This window comes from Protopterus annectens, chromosome 3.part1, assembly GCF_019279795.1.
Source record: "Protopterus annectens isolate FY-2018-M chromosome 3.part1, PAN1.0, whole genome shotgun sequence".
Lineage (NCBI taxonomy): Eukaryota > Metazoa > Chordata > Ceratodontiformes > Protopteridae > Protopterus > Protopterus annectens.
Genome location: NC_056732.1, coordinates 1817921091 through 1817943288, shown reverse-complemented (window position 1 = coordinate 1817943288; position 22198 = coordinate 1817921091). Strand labels below are relative to the sequence as shown.

At 42.4% G+C, this 22198-nt stretch overlaps 1 protein-coding gene across 1 annotated transcript in view; it reads right to left on the bottom strand.

Annotated features, from left to right (window-relative positions):
- LOC122798697 (zinc finger protein 260-like) overlaps positions 1–21561 on the bottom strand; it is a 112860-nt gene extending 91299 nt beyond the window's left edge. Inside the window, exon 1 of the mRNA XM_044067792.1 lies at positions 21399–21561. Within this exon, the coding sequence (XP_043923727.1) occupies positions 21399–21410 (12 nt within the window). The 5' untranslated portion in view covers positions 21411–21561. The remainder of the gene's footprint in view (positions 1–21398) is intronic.
- Positions 21562–22198: the final 637 nt, after the last annotated feature.

The window sequence follows — 22198 nt, the reverse complement described above, 5'->3', positions numbered from 1 at the left end:
TTTACTCCATCGCATATCGTCTACTCAGGGGCGATCTCTGCCTAACATACAAAGCTATGTCAAACCCAGAGCTGTTGGACATGCTCCACTTAAAGAAATCCCAATCCCTCCCAAGCTACACACTCTAGGGACCTAAACCTTGTCACCACAATAAACAGAACATGCTGGAGGGATAGATTCCTGTCCCAGAGACTTCCCATACTCTGGAACAGACTACCTATCTATGTCAAACAGAGCTCCTCATTAGCACTCTTCAAGAAAAATCTTGATGATTGGATGGGAAATGGGAAATTCACCCCGGGGATCACCTCTATGGCTCTGCTCGACAGGGGTACAGGAAAATAATTTTCTTGGGTGGCGAAAGTCAGGGTACATTATAGCCTATTATAGACATCTCATGCCATTATTTAAGAAAAGTAATAGTTTTTTCTTTGCTATAGTACCTACCTATGAACATTTGTGTTATAGTGTGCTGCTCCTTTCTGAATTTGGAGCGGTTATTTCAAACACATGTCTGGAGCATTTCTCCCCGGCCTCCATTGAAAATTGGCTGTGTTCCAAGTCAGACTTTCCTGGTGAACAAATGTTAAATAAATAAATAAATAAAAATAAACAAAGTTTTTTTTCATAATTTTGAATCTGTCAGCAACATACTTATAGTAAATAACTCATAAGCACTCCATAAACAGTAAGTAAATTAATCTGTGCATACAACAAAACACATTTGAATTTCTAGTATCTACATACTATGTACAAATCACATATAAAAATTAAACACCCCCTCCACAAGTACATAAATCTCGAGTCTACATTTGTGAAAATGCTCTCATAGGTTCATAGGTTAGTACTAGGCTAACTGCCCTTGTGGGCCATTTTAAGCCTCTCCACTACCACTTAATTTTTACAGCTTACTAGAGAATAATTTGCAAACCACACAAGAATAACAGCGATCCTTTCACACAGTGAAACACAAGGAAGTCTTTTTTTTTTTTTTTTTTTTAGTAAATTGTGCATTCAGTTTTAAAGGATTGGTAACAGAAATTCACTATTCCATGTTGCAATCATAATACTTTCACTTCAGTTTGTGTTGGAATATCATGCCTTCTCATCTGTAATCCATACGCCCTACTAGCTTCATTATTTACTCACCTACCTGCATACTATTTGTATTGTTACAAAGCTCCACCCTACATGATAACATGAAAATACACTGATAGAAACACTCTGCCATCATATGTAACATAGCCTGTACAATCACTCAGTCCTCTCTACAATACTACCTGCCTTCTATTTGTAGTATTAGTCACGTACTAAACCGATCACCTAACACCCCCACCATGAACATGTATCATTAGACATCTGCACCCTACACATGCACTGCTACTGTGCTACTTACTTAAACCTCCTGTGCATTGAACTTGTGTTAGATGCAGCATGCAGTCGCCTACCAAACCGATCACCTAACACCCCCACCATGAACATGTATCATTAGACATCTGCACCCTACACATGCACTGCTACTGCGTTACTTACTTAAACCTCCTGTGCATTGAAACTATGTTAGATGCAGTATGATTCCCAACAGCTGTAGCAAGAACTTGTATGTCACTTTATTTAACAAATTTAAAACCTAAAGACTTATTACAAATAAAATTAGTCAATACATTAAAAAAAATCAAATGCAAACAAGCATAAGTTATCAAAGAGACTGTTAGAGAAAAACTATTTACAAAGCAGCTGTATGAAAATTTACCCTACGGTACAGGTAAAGCCTCCTAAATAGATTGTATCACAGAGACCTTTTGAAATAATCTTCAGTCTCATTGTTTTAATTAAGTGAAACTTCACAGATCTGAGGCCAAACAGGAAAAAGAACTACTGTTTCCAGTTGGTTTCTGGGAACAACCATTAGCCCCTCCCCTGATAACCTCAGCAAGCAGACAGACACCCACAGCAAAAAATATGGAATCCTCCCTCATCAGATCCTCCAAAGGATATCCTGGTCACCTGAAAATGACCTAAAAGGTAAAAGGCAAAACATTTAAACACAATGCTGGACATGCCACAACAGACCTCATTATGCTCACAGAGGACCTCAAGATCCACAGTGTCAAAAGCCATTGCGAAATCAAGAAGGACCAAGACTGACTGTAACCTCTGATCGGTCACACTGAGGTCAGTAAGCACCTTAAGGAGCTAACAGTGGAAAAGCCAGAGAAAATGGAACCAAACGATCATGTGATGACATAAGAATATAGCTGTTTGCATGCAAACCTCTCGACAACCTTCCTCAAAAATGTGAGCTTAGAGACAGGTTAGAAATTCTCCAGTCTATCAGACTCTAAAGTAGGCTTTTTGAAAATAAAAATCATTAGTTCCTCTTCTAATGGAAGCCCATAAATGAACCTACTGACTCCAGGCGAAATTAACAGCCTAAGCAGGTTTAGCTCTAATTTTCAGTACTGGTTGACCAGATCAAACTGTATTTAAAACACCTTCATAGTTAAGCACCTAAACTTAATACAAGAAAAATTCAACAATCAACAGTGAGACTCCTAACAGACTCAAGGGCTGCATCAGAAGGAGCGCCCAACTGAGGACCCCTTACCTGCAAGCAGCCAGAGAGACTTCACGTCTAGCACAGGTTAAGTCTTTTCAATTTATTAACATGTTGGACTGGATAGCTCCTCCATTTTTCAAAAGAACATTTCTGGATGGGTTAATCCATCATCACATCCACTCTCATGTGCTTTCCAACCTCAGTCCCAGCCTTTGTAGCTCACAAACGTCTGTCACTCTGACCAGTATTAGTCATGATACAATCAGGACACACACATTCTGTGGTCACAAGATTCCAAAACTAAACTTCTACACACTGGAAACACAAAAGTAAGTTACAATACTTGAGTGTACATGGAAATTACGAATGTAACTGCTTAAAAAGACAGGGGCCTTGCTAGATTTCTGTTCTATGATATCCCGATGCTATGGACTGAATCTGAAGAGCTAGTGCTTTAAGTGATCAGTATAAGTATACTAGCAGCTTGCTAACCATTATTATTCCAGAGTATTATAAAATGCATCTTAAACATTCAGTATTCTAAAATCCCTGAATTACTGATTCCTGACCTACCAAAGTAAGGCCATGAGGGATAGAATATATTTGTACACAAGAAAATTTCATAGATTTAGGAGCAAAAAGTGTAGCTTTCTCTACACAGAAGATGAGGAGAGGGTTACGTATGTACAGTAGTGAAACACAACGTCAATGGAGTACTGTAAAATAGACTGCAAAGATGCATTAAATCAGAATGGAGGATGTGATATGAATCAGTTTAAGGTGTTTAAGTAGATTGGGGATAACACTGAAAGGATGACGAATGGGGAGGCAAACAGTTAATAAAAAGGATAGTGGGAAGCTCTGAAGAGTACATAGTTTTCTTAGATTTTTTTTTTTTTTCAAAGGAAGGGCATTTGAAAAGGATCCTAAATTTTAGGAATCTGGAATCCAGAATTGCAGTAATTGTTCAGATACTGATTAAATGTAACGTGGTCTTCATTTTAAGGTAAAGGTTCTTCATATTCCTGAAGTTAGTATACCTGTAGCCCCAGCCATTTGAACATCTGCTTTTTGTCACATTAAACCATATAGGTTCATAGGTTAGTACTAGGCTAACTGCCCTTGCGAGCCATTTTTAAGTCTAGCCAATTATCCCCTGTGAGATTCAAACCCTGTACCTTGTGTTTGTAAGGCAAACACCTTAACCATTAGGCCACCCCATTGGCTAAAATGGAGTGTACTGCAGTGAGACTCGAACTGGGAATGCTTGCTCGTAAGGCGAATACTCTGCCCACTACACTATATCGAATTGTATTTCTTGCCAGTACCGTTATTTTCTTTTGTCTGTTTGGTGCCTTGGACCTTTTATTCTTGTGGTGGTTTTCCCAGTGTTGTGCCTAATGGCTTTTTTGTGGATTTAAACAGTTAGTAAGACATTATGAGGAGAACATTGGTTACATAATATGAAAATGGAGTATACATAGCAATATAAGGTAAAGTGAGGCTCATGGATAACAATAAAGGAAGCTACATACATTAAAGTATGCAATTTACATTGTGAAAGCATTTTAATACAATAGCTTATGCACTTGGGTTACACACATCTGTCATTATACAAACCATTATCAATGTAAGACATTCTCCATTCATTGGAACTTTGATAACAATGAGTATATGAGGGTTTCTGATTAAACAGTTAATTCATTCTTATTTGTGTACTGCTCAATCTGATTGTGTGTAAGATGGACTGCTACTGGAGGATTATTTCTAGGGGTGCCTACAGAAGTACAGCTAATTGTGTTTTAAGTGCTATTTTAGGCTGTATTTAAAAGTAGGTTATTTCGATGTTTGATGCTTGGCGGTAAATTGCTCCATATCTTGGTGACAGAAACTGAGAACACTGCATCTCCACAAATATTTTTTTTCTTTTACACAATTGTATTTGTTTGAAAAGACAGGGTCTATTAAGGTTTCACCTAAATTCTACAGACCAGTAATTAAACAATCAGTCACTTAGTGATAACCCCATTATCCATACTGTCCTTTAGCTTACCTGTCATTGCCAGAGGCTTCTACAATAACAACTTAATCATATTCTACTTTGTGCATCCTGGTGCTCCAGGTTTACACACTGACCTACCTCAGATGTGCTCTGTTTTGTTTCTGTCACTGCCCTACAGTTCTACACCAGTTCCTAGCCATGATCCCCTAAAGTCTGCATTTTTACAGTACCTCAGATTTCTACAACACCTACAAACATATAGTCTATATCACGGTCATTGTCAAATGTTTATTATAACACTCCTTCCCATAGTCCACTTAAGTCTGTATAGGCCACTGGCCATCTTTCTACATTAAACCCCTACATGTACTTCCTATTAAGCTGAGAAGGTCACTGACCCATATTTCAACAACAATTTACTGACCAACATTTCCTTCTGTATGTGCATGTTACTGTCCAAGGTTTCTGGAAAAATCCCCTCCTCGTATTCATATTTAGTGTGTGCAGCCAAGTGCTCCACGTTTCTACAACAACTCATTACCTTGTTTGGTGATTAATGTCTCTGACTAATTCTAACATTATTCACAATATAATAATAACAATAATACACAGCCCCATGGGATATCACAATTGTAAGAGAGAATGCAAATACTTGAGCTGCACATTTAATTGAACAGAAAATTATGGAAGATTTTGTTAACAAATGGAGCTCTATTTCTGAAAAAATAAACAGCTTACAAAAAGCAGCATTATAGGGCTATAGGTACCATATGCCCTGGTGCAAATATAACTATCAGCAGATCAGTTTAACATAATGCCCAGGACACACCACAGTCATAAAGGGAACAAATTCCTGTTCACATTAGACAGTCCTAGTAATCTGGACTGTTTCTGGTTATATATTGTTTTGATACGGTAAAGAAAAAGCAAACAGATTGCTATTTACCTGCAAGAGTACCCCAAGACTGTCTTATAATATAGCTGACTGCAAAATAAGAGAATAACCTTTGGAATAACAGCAATACAGTTCAGTTTTGGTTTTAGGTTTAACTTACCTTGCAATGTTGCTTTAATCCAAATATAATTTGGAGCTGCTCGGTCCAAGAATACATGGAACCTTTGCTAGTTTCCCACCATGTGACAATTAAACAGAGCCCACTTTACAATAAATCTCTGTCACATCTCTCACAATCTTCTCTGTTTATTTCTCTCTCATTCCTAGTTTTTAGTTACTTTCCCCAAAAGTACATGGATAAAGCCAAGTTACCCTGCAACACAACCTCAGCGGCTACTGCATGCTATAACCAGCATCAGACTTGTCTACTGCATCAAGTATGTGCTGTATGTACTTATTCCCACAATTTACTACCCTGGAGAGCACACCGCCTCGGTCATCACCATGCTGTTCTTACCCCCCCCATCCACTTGGTTTATTTACCTCTCTGCAGTCCCCTTTCATAGGCTCATAGGTTGGTACTAGGCTATCGGCCCTAGGGCCTATGCAAGCCTAGCCATAACAATTCCCTGGATATTTCTTCCCACAGTATTTACTTCCCCTAAAGTATTTCCTCTGTCCCCCCTCCCACCTATACAGTTAGTACACCCGTCTGTTGGGTAACACCCACATGATAGGCAAGCTAATGCTGTTAGCCTCATCCACTACCCTCTCTCCTGACCAACTGATCCTCTGCTTGCCTCCTATTTACCCACTACTACAGCTGCTTTTCTCTGTTCTCCTATTTGCACTCCTGTTGATTAACTTTCTTTTTCCTCCTGGTTTCCCTCGCACACACCTACATACTGCGTTCTCTCTAGTGAGGTTTACAAACAAAGCAATTGATAGTTTTTACTTCTACTGAGCACGCACCTAGTCCAGTTTTACACAATGGTGGAACCTCTAAGGAATTAACTAACTTTTCAGGCTTGTTGGCTGTTGGTGAAGCACCCTCCAAGAGGAAAAAACGCTGAGAGAAGAAGGGAGCCACTTTTGAGATTTTAAGTATTTTTTCTCTGTTTATTTGCTAAGTTTTTCTGCATAGCTGCCTAGCTTGAGCATTTTCTGGCTTGTTAAACTTGATTTCTGTATTAGTAGCTGTATTTAGAGCACAACCAAAAGCTGTTTGCTGAATTTCCTGTTTGCACTTAATTTTAAATCGTTTTTTTCTTAAAACTTGCATATTTTCTGTCCTTGACCTAGCACTCTTGTGTGGGGTCATTTACTGCACTGTTATAACTTGATATTACTTGTGAACCTCTGCTATCTCTGTAAAAACAAAAACAAAAAAATCTTGCTTTTAACACACTTTTCTGAGTTAAAAAAGTTCAGTTACAGGCTTGCTGTTCCTGAACTGTTTGAAAGTTTCTTTGAGGCCATTTTGCTTGGGCTGAAGGAGGGTCTCTGTGTTTATCAGTGGGAGTGACTAACATTGAGCAGCTTCCCTGCCCCGGAGAGGTGGTTACTGACTTGAAACTGTAGTTTTATTGGCCACTAGGGGTCATTTCCATAACTCCTTCATCTTCCTCTCTTAAAACCTAGTTGCCTCGTGGTTTGAGCGTCTTTCAGGCTTGTTGGCTGTTGGTGAAGCACCCTCAAGAGGAAAAACGCTGAGAGAAGAAGGAGCCACTTTTGAGATTTTAAGTATTTTTCTCTGTTTATTTGCTAAGTTTTTCTGCATAGCTGCCTAGCTTGAGCATTTTCTGGCTTGTTAAACTTGATTTCTGTATTAGTAGCTGTATTTAGAGCACAACCAAAAGCTGTTTGCTGAATTTCCTGTTTGCACTTAATTTTAAATCGTTTTTCTTAAAACTTGCATATTTTCTGTCCTTGACCTAGCACTCTTGTGTGGGGTCATTTACTGCACTGTTATAACTTGATATTACTTGTGAACCTCTGCTATCTCTGTAAAAAACAAAAACAAAAAAATCTTGCTTTTTCCCACTTTTCTGAGTTAAAAAAGTTCAGTTACAGGCTTGCTGTTCCTGAACTGTTTGAAAGTTTCTGTGAGGCCATTTTTGCTTGGGCTGAAGGAGGGTCTCTGTGTTTATCAGTGGGAGTGACTAACATTGAGCAGCTTCCTGCCCCGGAGAGGTGGTTACTGACTTGAAACTGTAGTTTTATTGGCCACTAGGGGTCATTTCCATAACTCCTTCATCTTCCTCTCTTAAAACCTAGTTGCCTCGTGGTTTGAGCGTCTTTTCAGGCTTGTTGGCTGTTGGTGAAGCACCCTCCAAGAGGAAAAACGCTGAGAGAAGAAGGGAGCCACTTTGAGATTTTAAGTATTTTTCTCTGTTTATTTGCTAAGTTTTTCTGCATAGCTGCCTAGCTTGAGCATTTTCTGGCTTGTTAAACTTGATTTCTGTATTAGTAGCTGTATTTAGAGCACAACCAAAAGCTGTTTGCTGAATTTCCTGTTTGCACTTAATTTTAAATCGCTTTTTTCTTAAAACTTGCATATTTTCTGTCCTTGACCTAGCACTCTTGTGTGGGGTCATTTACTGCACTGTTATAACTTGATATTACTTGTGAACCTCTGCTATCTCTGTAAAAACAAAACAAAAAAATCTTGCTTTTTTCCCACTTTTCTGAGTTAAAAGTTCAGTTACAGGCTTGCTGTTCCTGAACTGTTTGAAAGTTTCTGTGAGGCCATTTTGCTTGGGCTGAAGGAGGGTCTCTGTGTTTATCAGTGGGAGTGACTAACATTGAGCAGCTTCCTGCCCCGGAGGTGGTTACTGACTTGAAACTGTAGTTTTATTGGCCACTAGGGTCATTTCCATAACTCCTTCATTTGTCCTCGGAGGAGTGGTTTAGGCAGTGACTTGTGGTTTGTTGGCCAATTTGGGTCATTTCCTGTCTTTTCCAGCCCCTGCTATAAAGCACGCTTTAGCGATTTAGCCCGATTTAGCCCGATTTGAGTTGCTACTGTTGCACACTAGGGCAGCCGGTTAAGCAGGTTTAAACTATTCGGGCTACCTAAAGTCCACTCTTCAAATTTTCCCTTAAACTACCTTCCTCGAACTATACTACTGATCTAATCAGCGTATCCTATAATTAAAAAGATCATCTCTACTTGACTCCAAGTAGACTATTCTCTATCTGTTAAACGTAGCACTTGCTCCTACAGTACTTATTACCTTGATACGGCACTCTTGTCATAGATAGTACCCCAAAAAGGCAACCCCCCATTTCTCGGTCACCCACGTCCCCGGAATCTTTTTTAAAGTTTTGTCTATTCCTTCTAGCATGTCGAGGGATCAGTTGCTAGTGTCCTCTCCTGCTCAGCTGGTGAACCTGGGAATATTGAGGCAATGTTACAATTGCCTCATGTACACAGACAACCCTCTCCTCCTCCCACAAAACACAAATACATGCGAGAGATGCAACTACGGCCAAACTGGAGGCTGAGCTCTCTCAACATAGGACTGGCAAGACCAGTCAGGAGGAGAAGGTTACCACACACACTATAGACCCAGTCTCACATATTACCATTACAACCTCAAATCATACACATAAACACACAAAGACATACTGGAGGCTCTGATCAAAAATCTACCAAAACAGCAGAGGCCACCAAAGCAGACACCCAAACAACCACCACCTCAGAACACAACACCTGCAACACATAGACCTCACAGTCAGAGTGTCAAACAGTCACAGCCCTTAAGGCCAAACACAATGCCAGACACACTAGTCATTGGTGACTCCATAGTCAGACACACTGACGTCCGCTCACCAGACTGAGTAAGGAGAAGGTCACAGTAAGCTGCCTGTCAGGCGCTAGAATCCGCCACATAACGCAAGCACTCAGGTCTCTCAACAGCAGGTACAAATATGATTCAGTCATTGTCCACGCTGGTGTAAACGACCTGAGACGTGCCTCCTTGGACTACATGAAAAGAGACATTGAGGAGCTCTCTGATTATGTAGCCCAGACAGGTATGACCCTGACCTTGAGCAGTATCCTACCTTCACCAAGAATGATGCCACAATACAGAGATAAGATGATCAGCTTTAACAATTGGCTTAAACACTGGTGTCATTCAAAGGGATCCAGTGTCTGTCTGCCTGGGATGACATGCTGGACAAGCCACGCTGTTTCGGGACGGCTTGCACCTGTCACCCTGGGATTCCGGATATTGGCAAAGGCTCTTGCCACCCCATAGTGCCTTTTTAGGCAAGGCTCAAATTCTAAACCTACCACCCTAGAACACAAAAAGGGAAAAACTAAGGGTAATGCTGCTCAATGCCAGAAGTCTAAATCTCAAAATGCACTCGAGGCCCTTCTCAGTATGGAGAACATCGATGTCTGTGCTGTGACAGAAACCTGGTTCAAGGCTCCTGAGAGCACCCGCGCTATCAGGTTTTACCTCATATCATGCCCGCCCCAAAATCTGGACAATACCAAGAAAGGAGGGTATCCATATTCATCAAGGACACCCACACCTCAAGACTGGTGGCAACGCACGATGCATCGGAGACCATCCAGGTGCAATTAACCATAGGCAAGACTGCTCTGCAAATTGTAGCATGTTACAGGCCACCCTCACAAACTCAGGAACCTCACATGGCCTTCCTGAAAACACTAGAGGGATAAATGTATCACCAAACACCATCATACTAGGTGACTTCAATTACCCTAATATAGACTGGGAACACTACTCAAGCCCAAACACCCTAGCCCAAAAGTTCCTGGAATTCATAAACTCAAATGCCATGGAACAACTAGTCACCATCCCCACAAGAGGAGATAACATACTTGATCTCATCATCACGAACATGGGAGCACAATGTTCAACACCGGAGGTGTACCCTTCACTGGTGTGATCAGACCACAAACTAATCTCACTGGAGGTCCTCATCCCACCCCACCTGAAATAAAAAGACCACAGTAAAGAACTTCTCAAAGCCGACTTCACACTTCTAAAGACTAGTGTGGTCTCCTTTAAGGCCCCGAGCCGGCGGAAAACAGTACTCAAGCCGCTGAATCACTTACAAAAGCCTTCTACCAGCACCTGCAGGACTGCATGGATAAGGCAATCCCAAGCAAAACAAAGACTCTTTGTACCAAAGGCAAGCATCCAGTCTGGTGGACCCCAGCCATAAACAAACTCTACAACAAAAGGAGGAAGCTACTACAAGATAGAGCAAAATCCTTAAAAGGTAAGACACCCTTGATCACTATAAGTAAAAACTAAGAGCTCTCATAAAATCATCCAAAGCAAATTTCGAGAGAAAAATAGCTAAAGACTCAAAAGACAATCATAAGGCCTTCTTTAGCTATGTTAGAAACCTGGGAGGAAACTCCCAGATATGCTCAGAGCTAGTTCAAAATGATGTGAAGATTACTGATCCTACAGACATTGCCAACATACTGGCTGACAGGTTCAGTGCAAACTTCTCCCCCCCCTCTCCCCCAAAAGGAGAGATATCTATACCAAACGATTGCAGACCCCCAAACATCTCCAGCGCCCAAGTGAGAACTGCTCTCTCCAAAGCAAAAACACAGCATCCATGGGACCTGATGGTGTCCCGGCTGTGTGCTCCATGAACTCAATGAGGAATTAAACCCACAGCTAGGACAGCTGTTTAATCAAAGTCTTACCTCTGGATACGCACTCCAGGAGTGGCGCACTGCAACTGTGGTACCACTTCACAAAGGCGGTGCCTCCACCGACCCTGGAAATTACCGGCCCATTAGCTTGACAAGCCTTATCTGCAAAGCCATGGAGAGGATCATAATGGACCTCATAAATAAAGACATAGGGAATTTGCAGACTTTGGATCCAACCCAGTTTGGCTTTGTCAAAGGCAGATCATGCCTTTTAAACTTGGTTGACTTTTTGAAACAGTCACCAAAGCCATTGATGAGGAAAGGCAGTCCATACAGCCTACCTCGATCTGGCTAAGGCCTTCGATACAATACCCCATTCGGGTATCATTGAAAAACTCATCAGCTTAAATGTCAACCCATACATCACAAGATGGGTTGCAAACTGGCTGAGTGACAGAACCCACAGGGTCAGAGCTGCTGGCGCCATGTCAGACTCAAAGCCTGTCACAAGTGGTGTCCCACAGGGCTCAGTCCTGGGCCCACTCTTGTTTGGCATCTACTTTTCCAAGTACAAGCAAACACAGGAGGGTTATGGCTGACAAAGTTTGCAGATGACTGCAAACTGGGCGCCATAGTAGAAAACACATCTGACACAGATATCCTTCAGAAGGGTCTCACAGAAACGGATAACTGGTGCCAGAGCCACGGCCTAAAGTTAAATGCCAAAAATGCATAGTCATACCCTTCGGGAAAAACAAGGTTACCCCTAGCTACCAAATAGGTGGCAATCCACTGAGCACAGAAGAAGTTATCAGGGACCTGGGGACCCAGGTTGATAGTAGTCTGTCATTCGACACCCATGTAGCTAAAGTAGTTAGGAAGACCTTCTACATTGCCCACCTTATCATGAAGGGATTCTCATCTAGATCAAGGGAGGTCATAGTCTCCCTTTACTCATCACCCATCAGACCAATGATTGAGTACAATGCCCCATTCGGAATGTATCTGACCCGACACTTGCAGCAGCTGGAGAGGCCACAAAAGTTCCTCACCAAAAGGATAAAGGGTCTCAAAAATCTGTCCTATGCTGCCCGCCTGAAAGAACTCCAGCTCTATTCAGTCGCCACCGCTTGCTCAGAGGTGACCTTTGCCTAACATACAAGGCCATGTCAAACCCAGATTTGATGAATATGCTTCACCTCAAAAAATCTAGATCCATCAGAGCCACAAGGGCGGGAGACTTAAACCTTGACACGGCTATTAATAGGACGTGCTGGAGGGATAGATTCATCACCCAAAGACTCCCTATGCTGTGGAACAAAATCCCTGCACATGTGAGGCAGAGCACCTCGCTGGCCTTGTTCAAGAGAAATCTTGACCAATGGATGGGAGATCGCAGATATACCCCAGGGATTACCTCAGTGTCACTGCTCGACAGAGGCACAGAAAAATAATGGGTATAGTTCCCCATACTAAAGGGGTGGCCTAAGCCACAAAACGACGGGCTAGGCTTGTAAATGCCCTCGGGCAGATAGCCTAGTATGAACCTATGAACCTATGAACCTATGAACCATGCCATAGCCATCCTCTCCTCCCTAACTAAAATCTTGGGAAAAAGCATTCACAACCAACTCCTCAACCATTTCCTCCATCACAATCTCATTTCCACCACCCAACATGGCTTTAGGCCTAAACATAGCACCACCATTGCCCTAATATATTTTACCAACACCATCCAAAGTCACATAAATGAAGGCCAAATAGTCTCATCCATTTTCCTTGATATGGCAAAAGCCTTTGACACCGTTCCCCACCAAATCCTACTCAACAAACTGTCTTTCTATGACCTTAGCTCATCTGCCCTGTCCTGGTTCTATAGCTATCTCTCTAACCATCAGCAAGCTACTAAATGGGAAAACACACTTCCCCCCCATTCTCCCCATCTCTATTGCAGTACCCCAAGGTTCCATTCTTGGTCCCCTTCTCTTTACAATTTTTACAAATAACCTCAGCTCTGCAACCCAACTAGCTTCCATAGTCCAGTACACAGACAATTCCACACTTATTTGCTCAATCCCCACTCCCCAGGAACTACAAACAAAAATGCAAACTTCTTTCCAAGATATAGAAAAATACCTCCCCTCACTGATCACCAAATCATACTAAACCCTAACAAAACCAAATTAATAGATGTAATGGGATCCTATCTCGCCTACATTCATGACAGATGGGTTCGGAGCCGATCCATCGGCTCCGACTCGGCAACTTATACACTAGCACGAAGTCTCTCATTGGCTGGGCTACTCCCTATCCCAGGATGCACTACACCTGCTTCCCCAGATCTCGTTTGCCGCTTTACAAGCTGGACGTGGTCTCGACTTGGCTGGAGCTAAGTGGTTCTTTTTACCTTTATTGGTCTTTGACCTTGGGGTTTTTGTCATATATTAACCAAACAGCTGTTTTAACAGCTATTCCTTATACTATTTGTGACTTTTGAGTGCTTGAGTGTCTTCTGGTACTTAATTTTTCAGTCGGGCAAGGCCCGTTTAAGTTAGAGGGCCTTTGCCCTACCCTTGTGTACTATTTAATTTTAATTTCCCTTTGTGGTTAATTGTTTTTTGGGCCAAGCCTGTTTAAATTAGAGGGCTTTGGGCCGTTGGACTTATTTTATCTGTTTGTTTGTGAGGTAAATTTTTCCTAAGTGCTCACCAGTGTGTCTCAGGCTTTCAGTTGGCGCTCTTTTGTTTTAGTGCTTACTTTTGTGGTAAAGTCATACTTGTTGTAGGGCCTGTACTATGTCTAAAGAACAAAAGTCAGGTTTTAAAAAATGCACTCGGTGCAGTTATAAAATGTCCATAACAGACAGGCATTCAATCTGTGTCTATTGTTTGGGGCGAAACATCTGCAAGAGACTTGTAGCGTATGTCATGCTTTTTCTGCTAGAGTTCTTCAAGAACGAAGAACAAGCTGATACTGAAAGGGCTTATCAAACCTTCTTTTGAGGAAGCCTTAAATCCTCCTGTTGCTTCAAAGAAAAGATCGTCGGCACGACAAGTCCGCCGGAGCCGACTTCTAAAAAGACAAAATTGACCTCTTCTTCCTCGGCTCCACTGACTTCAGGGCCGAGGGTCGAGGTCTGCCTCGATACCTCCTACTCCATTGCCTTCGGAGTCGCAAGTTGGAGTATCGAGGTGAATCACCTCCATCGGTTCCAATGGCTTCGGAGCCGGTGGAAGTGTGCAGCTCAGACTCTTCCCCTCGGCTCAAGAAGGCTCCTCGGTGCCGATGGTGGTCCATGATGTGGTGGAGTCGGGCGCCGATAGTTTTGGAGCCGTCGAGCCGGTCCCTTCTCCTCGGAGCCGAGAAGAAAATCTTCTCGAGTGTCTACGTGCTCTAAATCCTCGAGACTGTCAGATTCGTACCTGGCTAGGGTATTACAGTGGCTTTTCCAGTCTCCAGTGGTTACTAAAATGGTCTCGGCTCCAGCACAGTTTGCTTCGAGCCGATCCCCCCTCCACCACACCTGCTTCCTCCTCCAACCTCTTCGGAGCCGCTGGAGCCGGTGGTGGAGGAGCAATGTGGAGCCATACGGTCGGAGCAGAGACCCCTTACAGGCCTTACGGCTCGACTATGCTTCCTACCCTGTCCTCCGGTTCAGGGTTTGGTACTCGACCTCTTCAGCCGGGCCCGAGGGGAATACTGTGGGATTAGGTGCCTGTGCCTAGTCTTCCTCTCGGAGCATCGGCTGCTGGAATTCCCAGTGCCATCGTGGCCTCTAGACCAGTGACCTCCTTGGACTCTGGAGGTCCGGCCTTGAGGCCATGAGGAGCGCTGGCCATGCCTTTGCCGGTTCAACAAGTTTCTACCTCACCGTCCCTAGATTTGGAGACTGGTGCCTCTGTTGTGTTGCAGCCCCGGCAGCGGGCCCCAGGGCCTGAGGATACCCCATCGGGTTCCTTCTTCCGGTGGTCCGTCCGAAACTGCTCGACGAACCCCACGGAAGAAATTGTGTAAGAGGAAGCACGTAGACTCCCAAGATGAGTCTATTACATCGATACTGACCTCGATGACGCAGAAGGGTCCCCAAATCATCTTCGGATGATATCTCCTTCTCAGATATCTTGGAGATTCTGAGACAGAGAGGTGACTGGCAAGCCAAAACCCCTTCAGCTGAGGAGTCAGTCTTCCTCAAGGCGTTTGGGGCCCAGCCTTCCGCCTCCTGGGTGTCTCCGCGATGAACTCCTTCATTTGGTTTCTCAAAGGTGTGGGAACACCCTGATTCTGTGGAACTGGTGCCTGCGAGGCCCAATAAATTTTGTCAGCCCCCAGAAGGAATTTCTCACTAAGGGTGTGCCTGTAGATGCTTTGGTGGTGGCTTCTGCCACACAGCAGGACGTGGCAGAGGCTTCGACGCCTATTCATCCTCCTAATAAGGATTCTAGGAGTATGGATAGGCACGGGAAGCGTACCCTGTCCTCAGCGGCCTTTACCTTACGGTCGCTGAACTATTTATGTCATTTTACGAGGCTCCAAAGGATCTTCTCAAAGAGCTAAATGACTCTATTGTTGGTAATCTACCTGAGGCGCTGGCCCCGACTGTTGGCGCACAGATGACTACCCTTTTTCTATCGTTAACTCGTCCATGAGGCTCATTTCAGATGCGGCGAAGGCGAGTAGAGCAGCGGGAACAGGCGTTGCCCTCAGAAGACAAGCCTGGTTACGCTTGTGTTCGTTCACGGAGGCCTTCAAGTCTTCCTTTGCCGACGCCCCCTTTGATGGGTCATCTTTGTTTGGACCCAAGGTGAAGGACACACTAACTCGGTGCGAGCAGGAGGGCAAGACTTTGACTGCCGTTGGGGCCCGTTTTTCCGCTCCTTCCAGGCCTTATCCCAAGGCTGGGAGAGGAGGGAAAATGTGGTTTAAAAAATCCCAAAAGTCTTTCTCTACTCCACCCAGTGATTCCCCCTCCAGAAGTCCAATGTGATTGCGGACAGATTAAGCAGGACCATTCTTTTACCCCATGAGTGGTCCCGCAAACAGAGTATAGCTGCGAAAATCTTCGACAGATGGGGTCTTCCTTGCTGCGACCTGTTTGCCAGCCCGCACAATGCGAAATGCAGAGAGTTTTTCACACTGTTCCCTTCTCAGGGACAGATTCCCAGGGACGCTCTGACTCACATTTGGCCCCGTCTTCTCGCCTTCCCTCCGCCCCTCCTACCGAGGATGATACAGAAGGCCATTTACTTGGAGAGCGAGATGATTTTGATTGCCTCGCACTGCCTCGTCAAGTTTGGTTCCCCTTCCTACAGAGGCATGCGATAGAAGGTCCATGGTTTCTGGATCCAGTGCCAGACCTGTTGACTCACCAGTCAGGACGGCGTCATCCGTCTCAGGTCCTTGAAGTTGGCAGCATGGTTACTCCACTTCCATCCTTAGTCCGAGACTATGCTCTTCGCCGGACGTGGTCCACATACTGTCTTCTTCTCATAAACCTTCCACCATCAAACTTTATTCCAGTAAATGGAAAAGGTTTGCCTTCTGGGCTCAGGAACGGGTATAGACCCTCTCACTGCACCAGTATCGAGGTTCTGAATTTTCTGGCCTCCCTTTTCAGTCGGGCTCTTCAGTTTCTACCATTAAGGTTCAATTAGCAGCGATCTCTAATTTTCATGCTTCTTTTGAACCTTCATTGATGTCTCACAAACTTTGTAAGGCTTTTCTTAAAGGGGCTTGGCTCCTTAGGCCTCCTTTATCTCAGCCTGTTCCACCTTGGGATTTGAATATGGTTCTTGCTGCCCTAACGGCCCGTCCTTTCGAACCAGCTGCTACTTGTGATTTAAAATTTCTGTCTTGGAAACGGCCTTTTAGTAGCCATAACATCTGCTAGGCGAGTTTCAGAACTTCAAGCTCTTTGTTCTGATCCTCCCTATTTGATTTTCACAAGCATAGAGTTTCATTGAAATTAAACCCTGCATTTATACCAAAGGTGGCCTCCTCTTTCTGTATGCAACAAACTATAGAACTCCCTGTCTTTTCCCAGAATTCTCCAATAACGCAGAATATACCTTGCATCAATTGGTACATAGACAACTACGCTTTTATTTGAATAGAACCGCTCAAACGCGAAATCAAATCAGTTGTTTGTTTCTTTTGCAGCGAACAAGTTGGGTCAACCAGTAACAAAAGCCCATATCTAAATGGATTAAAGATTGTATCATGTTTATTTATTCACAGGCTAATAAAGACCTTCCCTTTCCAGTCAAGGCTCATTCTACCAGGGCAATGGCTACTTCGTAGCTTTTCACTCCAAATTATCAATAGATGATATTTGTGCTGCAACCTGGACTTCTCCGACACTTTTATTTCTCATTACAAATTGGATGTGGTTTCTCGAGGCAGAGCTTCCTTTGGTTCCACAGTTCTCAGGTGTATTCCAATGAGCCACCCGGGATGTAGGTGCTGGGGACGCTGTCCCATCTGTCATGAATGTAGGCGAGATAGGATCTCATTACATCTTTTAGTTATGTACTTACCATAACTCGGATGTATGGGATCCATCTCTACATTCATAAGTACCCACCCTCCTTCCCCTTCCATTTTGGATTTAGAGGAGCTGTAGTCACTTTTTTCTTGGCGTTCTTTCTTGAAGAACTTTAGTTGGTTATAGTGACTAATAGTGTTTTCTGTGTTTACATGGGTGTATGAAAGCGAACAAACAAGATCTGGGGAAGCAGGTGTAGTGCATCCTGGGATAGGGAGTAGCCCAGCCAATGAGAGACTTCGTGCTAGTGTATAAGTTGCGGAGTCGAAGCCGATGGATCGGCTCCGAACCCATCTGTCATGAATGTAGGCGAGATGGATCCCATACATCCGAAGTTATGGTAAGTACATAACTAAAAGTTTTCAGATATAACAAACCAAAAACATGCCAGTCCCCTCTAACAATACTCTCCTCAAACTGCATCAATATAGAACCCACAAGCCAAATCAAACTTCTAGGTGTCACAACAGATGATAACCTAAGATTCAATAACCACATCGCCCTCACCATCAAAAAGGTCCACATCAAACTAAGTACCCTCTATAGAGCTAAACCTTACCTCACTGCAAGTGCCCTACTAGCCACCGCCCACTCACAACTACTTTCTGCCCTCCTGTATGGATCCCAAATATTTACCATCCTACGTAAATTAGACCTGAATAGTCTTGAATCCTGCTACAACAAATTTGTCAAGTTCGCCACAGGCCACCCATATAGAACCCACCACTGCTCATGTCTCTCCCAACTCAACTGGCTGGAACTCCCTAACCTGTTAACACTAAACCAACTGTCCATAGCCCACAAAATAGTTCACCAACCCAATCAATGCCCCACACTAACTAACCTAATCCAACCTAACATAAATCAATGATTACTCAAGTCCTCAAACAAACTTGTGTTAAAGGTTACCCAACCCCTCAACTCATTAAGAACCTCCGTCTACTCTTACAAAATACCCAAGCTCTGGAACAATCTTCCCCAAACCATAGCAATAAACCCCAACTATCATGACTTCAAACATCTCTTAAAAGAACATCACAAAAACACTGGGTTTGCTCTTGCCATACTCCTGGTTAAGCCTACCCACTCCCTAGCTCCATCTCCCATCACAACTACACCCCATCCATATCTCACAACTTCTTAACTACTGCGTATCTTCTCATAACTATCAGATATCCCACATTTCTCCTATTTCTAGCTACAGTGATCCTAAATCCTAGGCAAGCTTTCCTAGCTTAGTTTGGTACCTTTCCTGCCACTGTTAAAATATATCACCTATTTAACTAATAGATGGTCAAGCACATTGTTTTGAAACTGTAACTCATGTCTGTACCATACGTATGTGTTTGCATTTGAAGTATACACTGTTGTTATCAAACAATATTAATATGGTTATTTTTGTTTAGCAATTGTTAGAATTTTATTCTGTATGTCAGGAGCTTTTCTCCCCAGGTCTCTGCTGAAAATGGGCTTCTGGCCCAGTCAGACATTATCCGGTAAACAAATGTGATAAACAAATAAACACTTACTTGGACACTGTCTTCCCTTGTTCTATCTCAGTTACAAGATCTATACTTCCCAGCTACAAAAAAAGAATAAAAAGACAAAAGGTGCTCCAGGCTAAGTAGAGGAATAACAGCCCTCCTTAGAGAAGGAGACAATGGCTGGCTTAAATGAAAAAAAAAAAATATCCTGGGACGAGACTGTATCCAACCCCACTGTCAAAGTCTCAAGAAAAAAAAAAATATACACAATGCCAATTCTACCAAAGCCACATATTTAATGGCTTTATCCCATGATTGTTTTTGGAAATTTATTAAAAGACTTAACTAGTATGATAACCAGTTCCCAAAGTACTTTCACATATCCTCCAACTCCCTAACCCCCATGACTTTAAAGATTTCTTCCCTTCAAAGACATCCATTGTGAAACTCACATCTGGATAATAACAGTAGGTAAAAGCTCATATGATGTTAGCTGCCGTTGTGTGCCATTTTAAGCTTTTCTCATTTTCATTTCAAAGATGGGAATCAAACCCTGTAAGTTGTGACTGTGAGCTATGTATCTTAACCATAATACCAATCCCCAAGCCAAATAGTAATACACCTAAGAATCACAGAGGCTATAGCATGTCTCTAACCAACAATGATCTACTCCCAAAGTTAGAATACCCTGTTCCCATTATTACCTTAAATTCTATTGTAAACAAAGCTGTAACACAAACTGCTGTTCATAGGTAGTTACTAGGCATGCTGTCAATTAGACCATTGAGGAGTCTAGCCAAATATCCCAACTGCCACTAAGCACTGCCTGGTTAAGTGATTTGCCCAGACTCGCACAGTGGACAAATAGATGGTGAGGGGAATCAAACCCTCAACTACAGGAAGCAGTTTGGTAACAGCTCATAGCCTTAATCCCCTGCATGGTCAAACAAAGTTTGTCACTTTATTATACTAGTTGAGCCTAGGCTATTATCTTACAAAAGGCTAATTAACTCGCAGTAACAGTATAAACTACCTTTTTTCTTTCCTCTCTTCTTTTTAAGCTTGCCATCCCTTTATGTACAAAACTGTTAGTATAAGCCTCTGTCTGTAGCCAAAGATACACTGATGTGAAAATGTTATCCCTTAAAAGACACGCTTTTAAATCAGTCATTAGTTAGAGGGTGTTTCTCACTTTAATTCCTGCCTGCTGGAATTGCCTTCCTCAAGAACTAAGAAGGGAACAACACCTAGTAGGCCTTTGGGGCAAAATGTAAAACTATACCTTCTCTCTGGAAACAAATGCAACTCCTTCAGGGATGCCAGTTAACCTCCACACACACACACAGACACACACACAGACAGACACACACAGACACAGACACACACACACATACACACAGACACAGACAGACACACACAGACACACACACACACACACACAGAACAGACACACACACACACACAGACACACAATACCTTGCACTCTATATTAAAAAAAAGAAGAAGAAAAATACTAAAATGTCCTTTCACTGGGTCCTGTTCCACAAAAAGTTAATACAGCGTTACTGCTAAATGATAAAAAAAATTAAATATTCAGCTTTTTGTTGTATATTTGTCCTGTATCTCATGCATTGAGCTGTATCTAATGCTAAAAGTTTGTTATTTATATTTAATGCCGCATCTAATGATGAAAGAGTGCTGTTTGTCTATATGTAATACTTTATTCGTACCTAATGCTGCACAACTGTATTAGCATTGTATTTGTAAGTGGGTCCTTCTTTGCACTATGAAGCTTGCATTGTAAACCTGTTCCTTCTTTGGTCTTTTGAGCGTGGTTCATGGAAGAAAATGCTCATTGGGTCAGACCAAATACCAGGTTAACAAATAAACATTTAAATATGAATACAACATACACAATATCAGGACTCAGAACAGTTCCCTGTGCACTTCATACTTTCTCACTGCCAGTTTCATGATCCTGGTTTTTACATCTCCCCCACCGATAACAAACTGCAGATTTCAGAAACAACATGTTTCCCTTTACAGTTTAAAGAATATGCATTTCATATAAACAAATTCATTTGGCAACTCCTTGCTGTTAAGAATCGTTTACCTGCAGCTTCATAATTCACGCCCCCTGCCAGCACAACCTAAAACTCATTAATACAAGCATCAAATTACTACATTTTAAAGTTTAGAATTAGAAGCACAACGGATCTATATCACAGAAAGCTATTTTTTATATCAGATGACAAATGCTTACCTCCAGCTTCATGATTCCACTTTCAGTCTCCTAATCTACAAGCCACACTGCTCTGGAATTCAAGCAACTGCTGTTTGTAAGAGAAAAAGAACCACAAGAACTGACAATCAGTCGAAGAAATATTTGTCTGTTATTTTGCAATATCCTCTTCAGCCTCATGTACATAACCTGATAATTACTTCCTGTCCGTCTCTGAAATGTGTCCCTACTCCATGCCAGAAACTCAATTAATATTCATGGTATAAATTTATAAGGAAGAAACAGGATGAACGGAGACCATCCTGCGCCTTACACTGGTAGTTAAGGCAAGATGGGCATGTGTTGTATACAATGCAGAACAAAACATGTAACATACGATTACATTTTTATTTAGTTTTCTGCAGTATGTCTATGTGTGTACATGTGTTTGTGGTAGTTTTACAGACTAATAACAGTGCCTTTTGATTACATTTTATCATTCTCCCACTGTATATGTTAGTTTTAACAAAATGAGAATTTTTAAATCTGTGCTATTACCTTTTCAGATGTTTAAAAATAGTATTAGGGACTACTACAATAATATAAATATAGGTATTTCTTAAAAAGTGTACAGAGTCTTGTTCACTTTTCATTCCATATTAAAAAATAAATAAATAAAAGACCAAGGTTCATTTTTTTTTGTGACAGCGTGAGGTGAAGCCCCATACGAAATTCCCCTGAGGAGTACCACAGCAGACTGGTTCACCACTGATGTTTGTAGCGCAGTTTCCCCATTGCCCCAGAGGAATGTCTGATTAAGTGACTTGCTCAAAGTCACATAG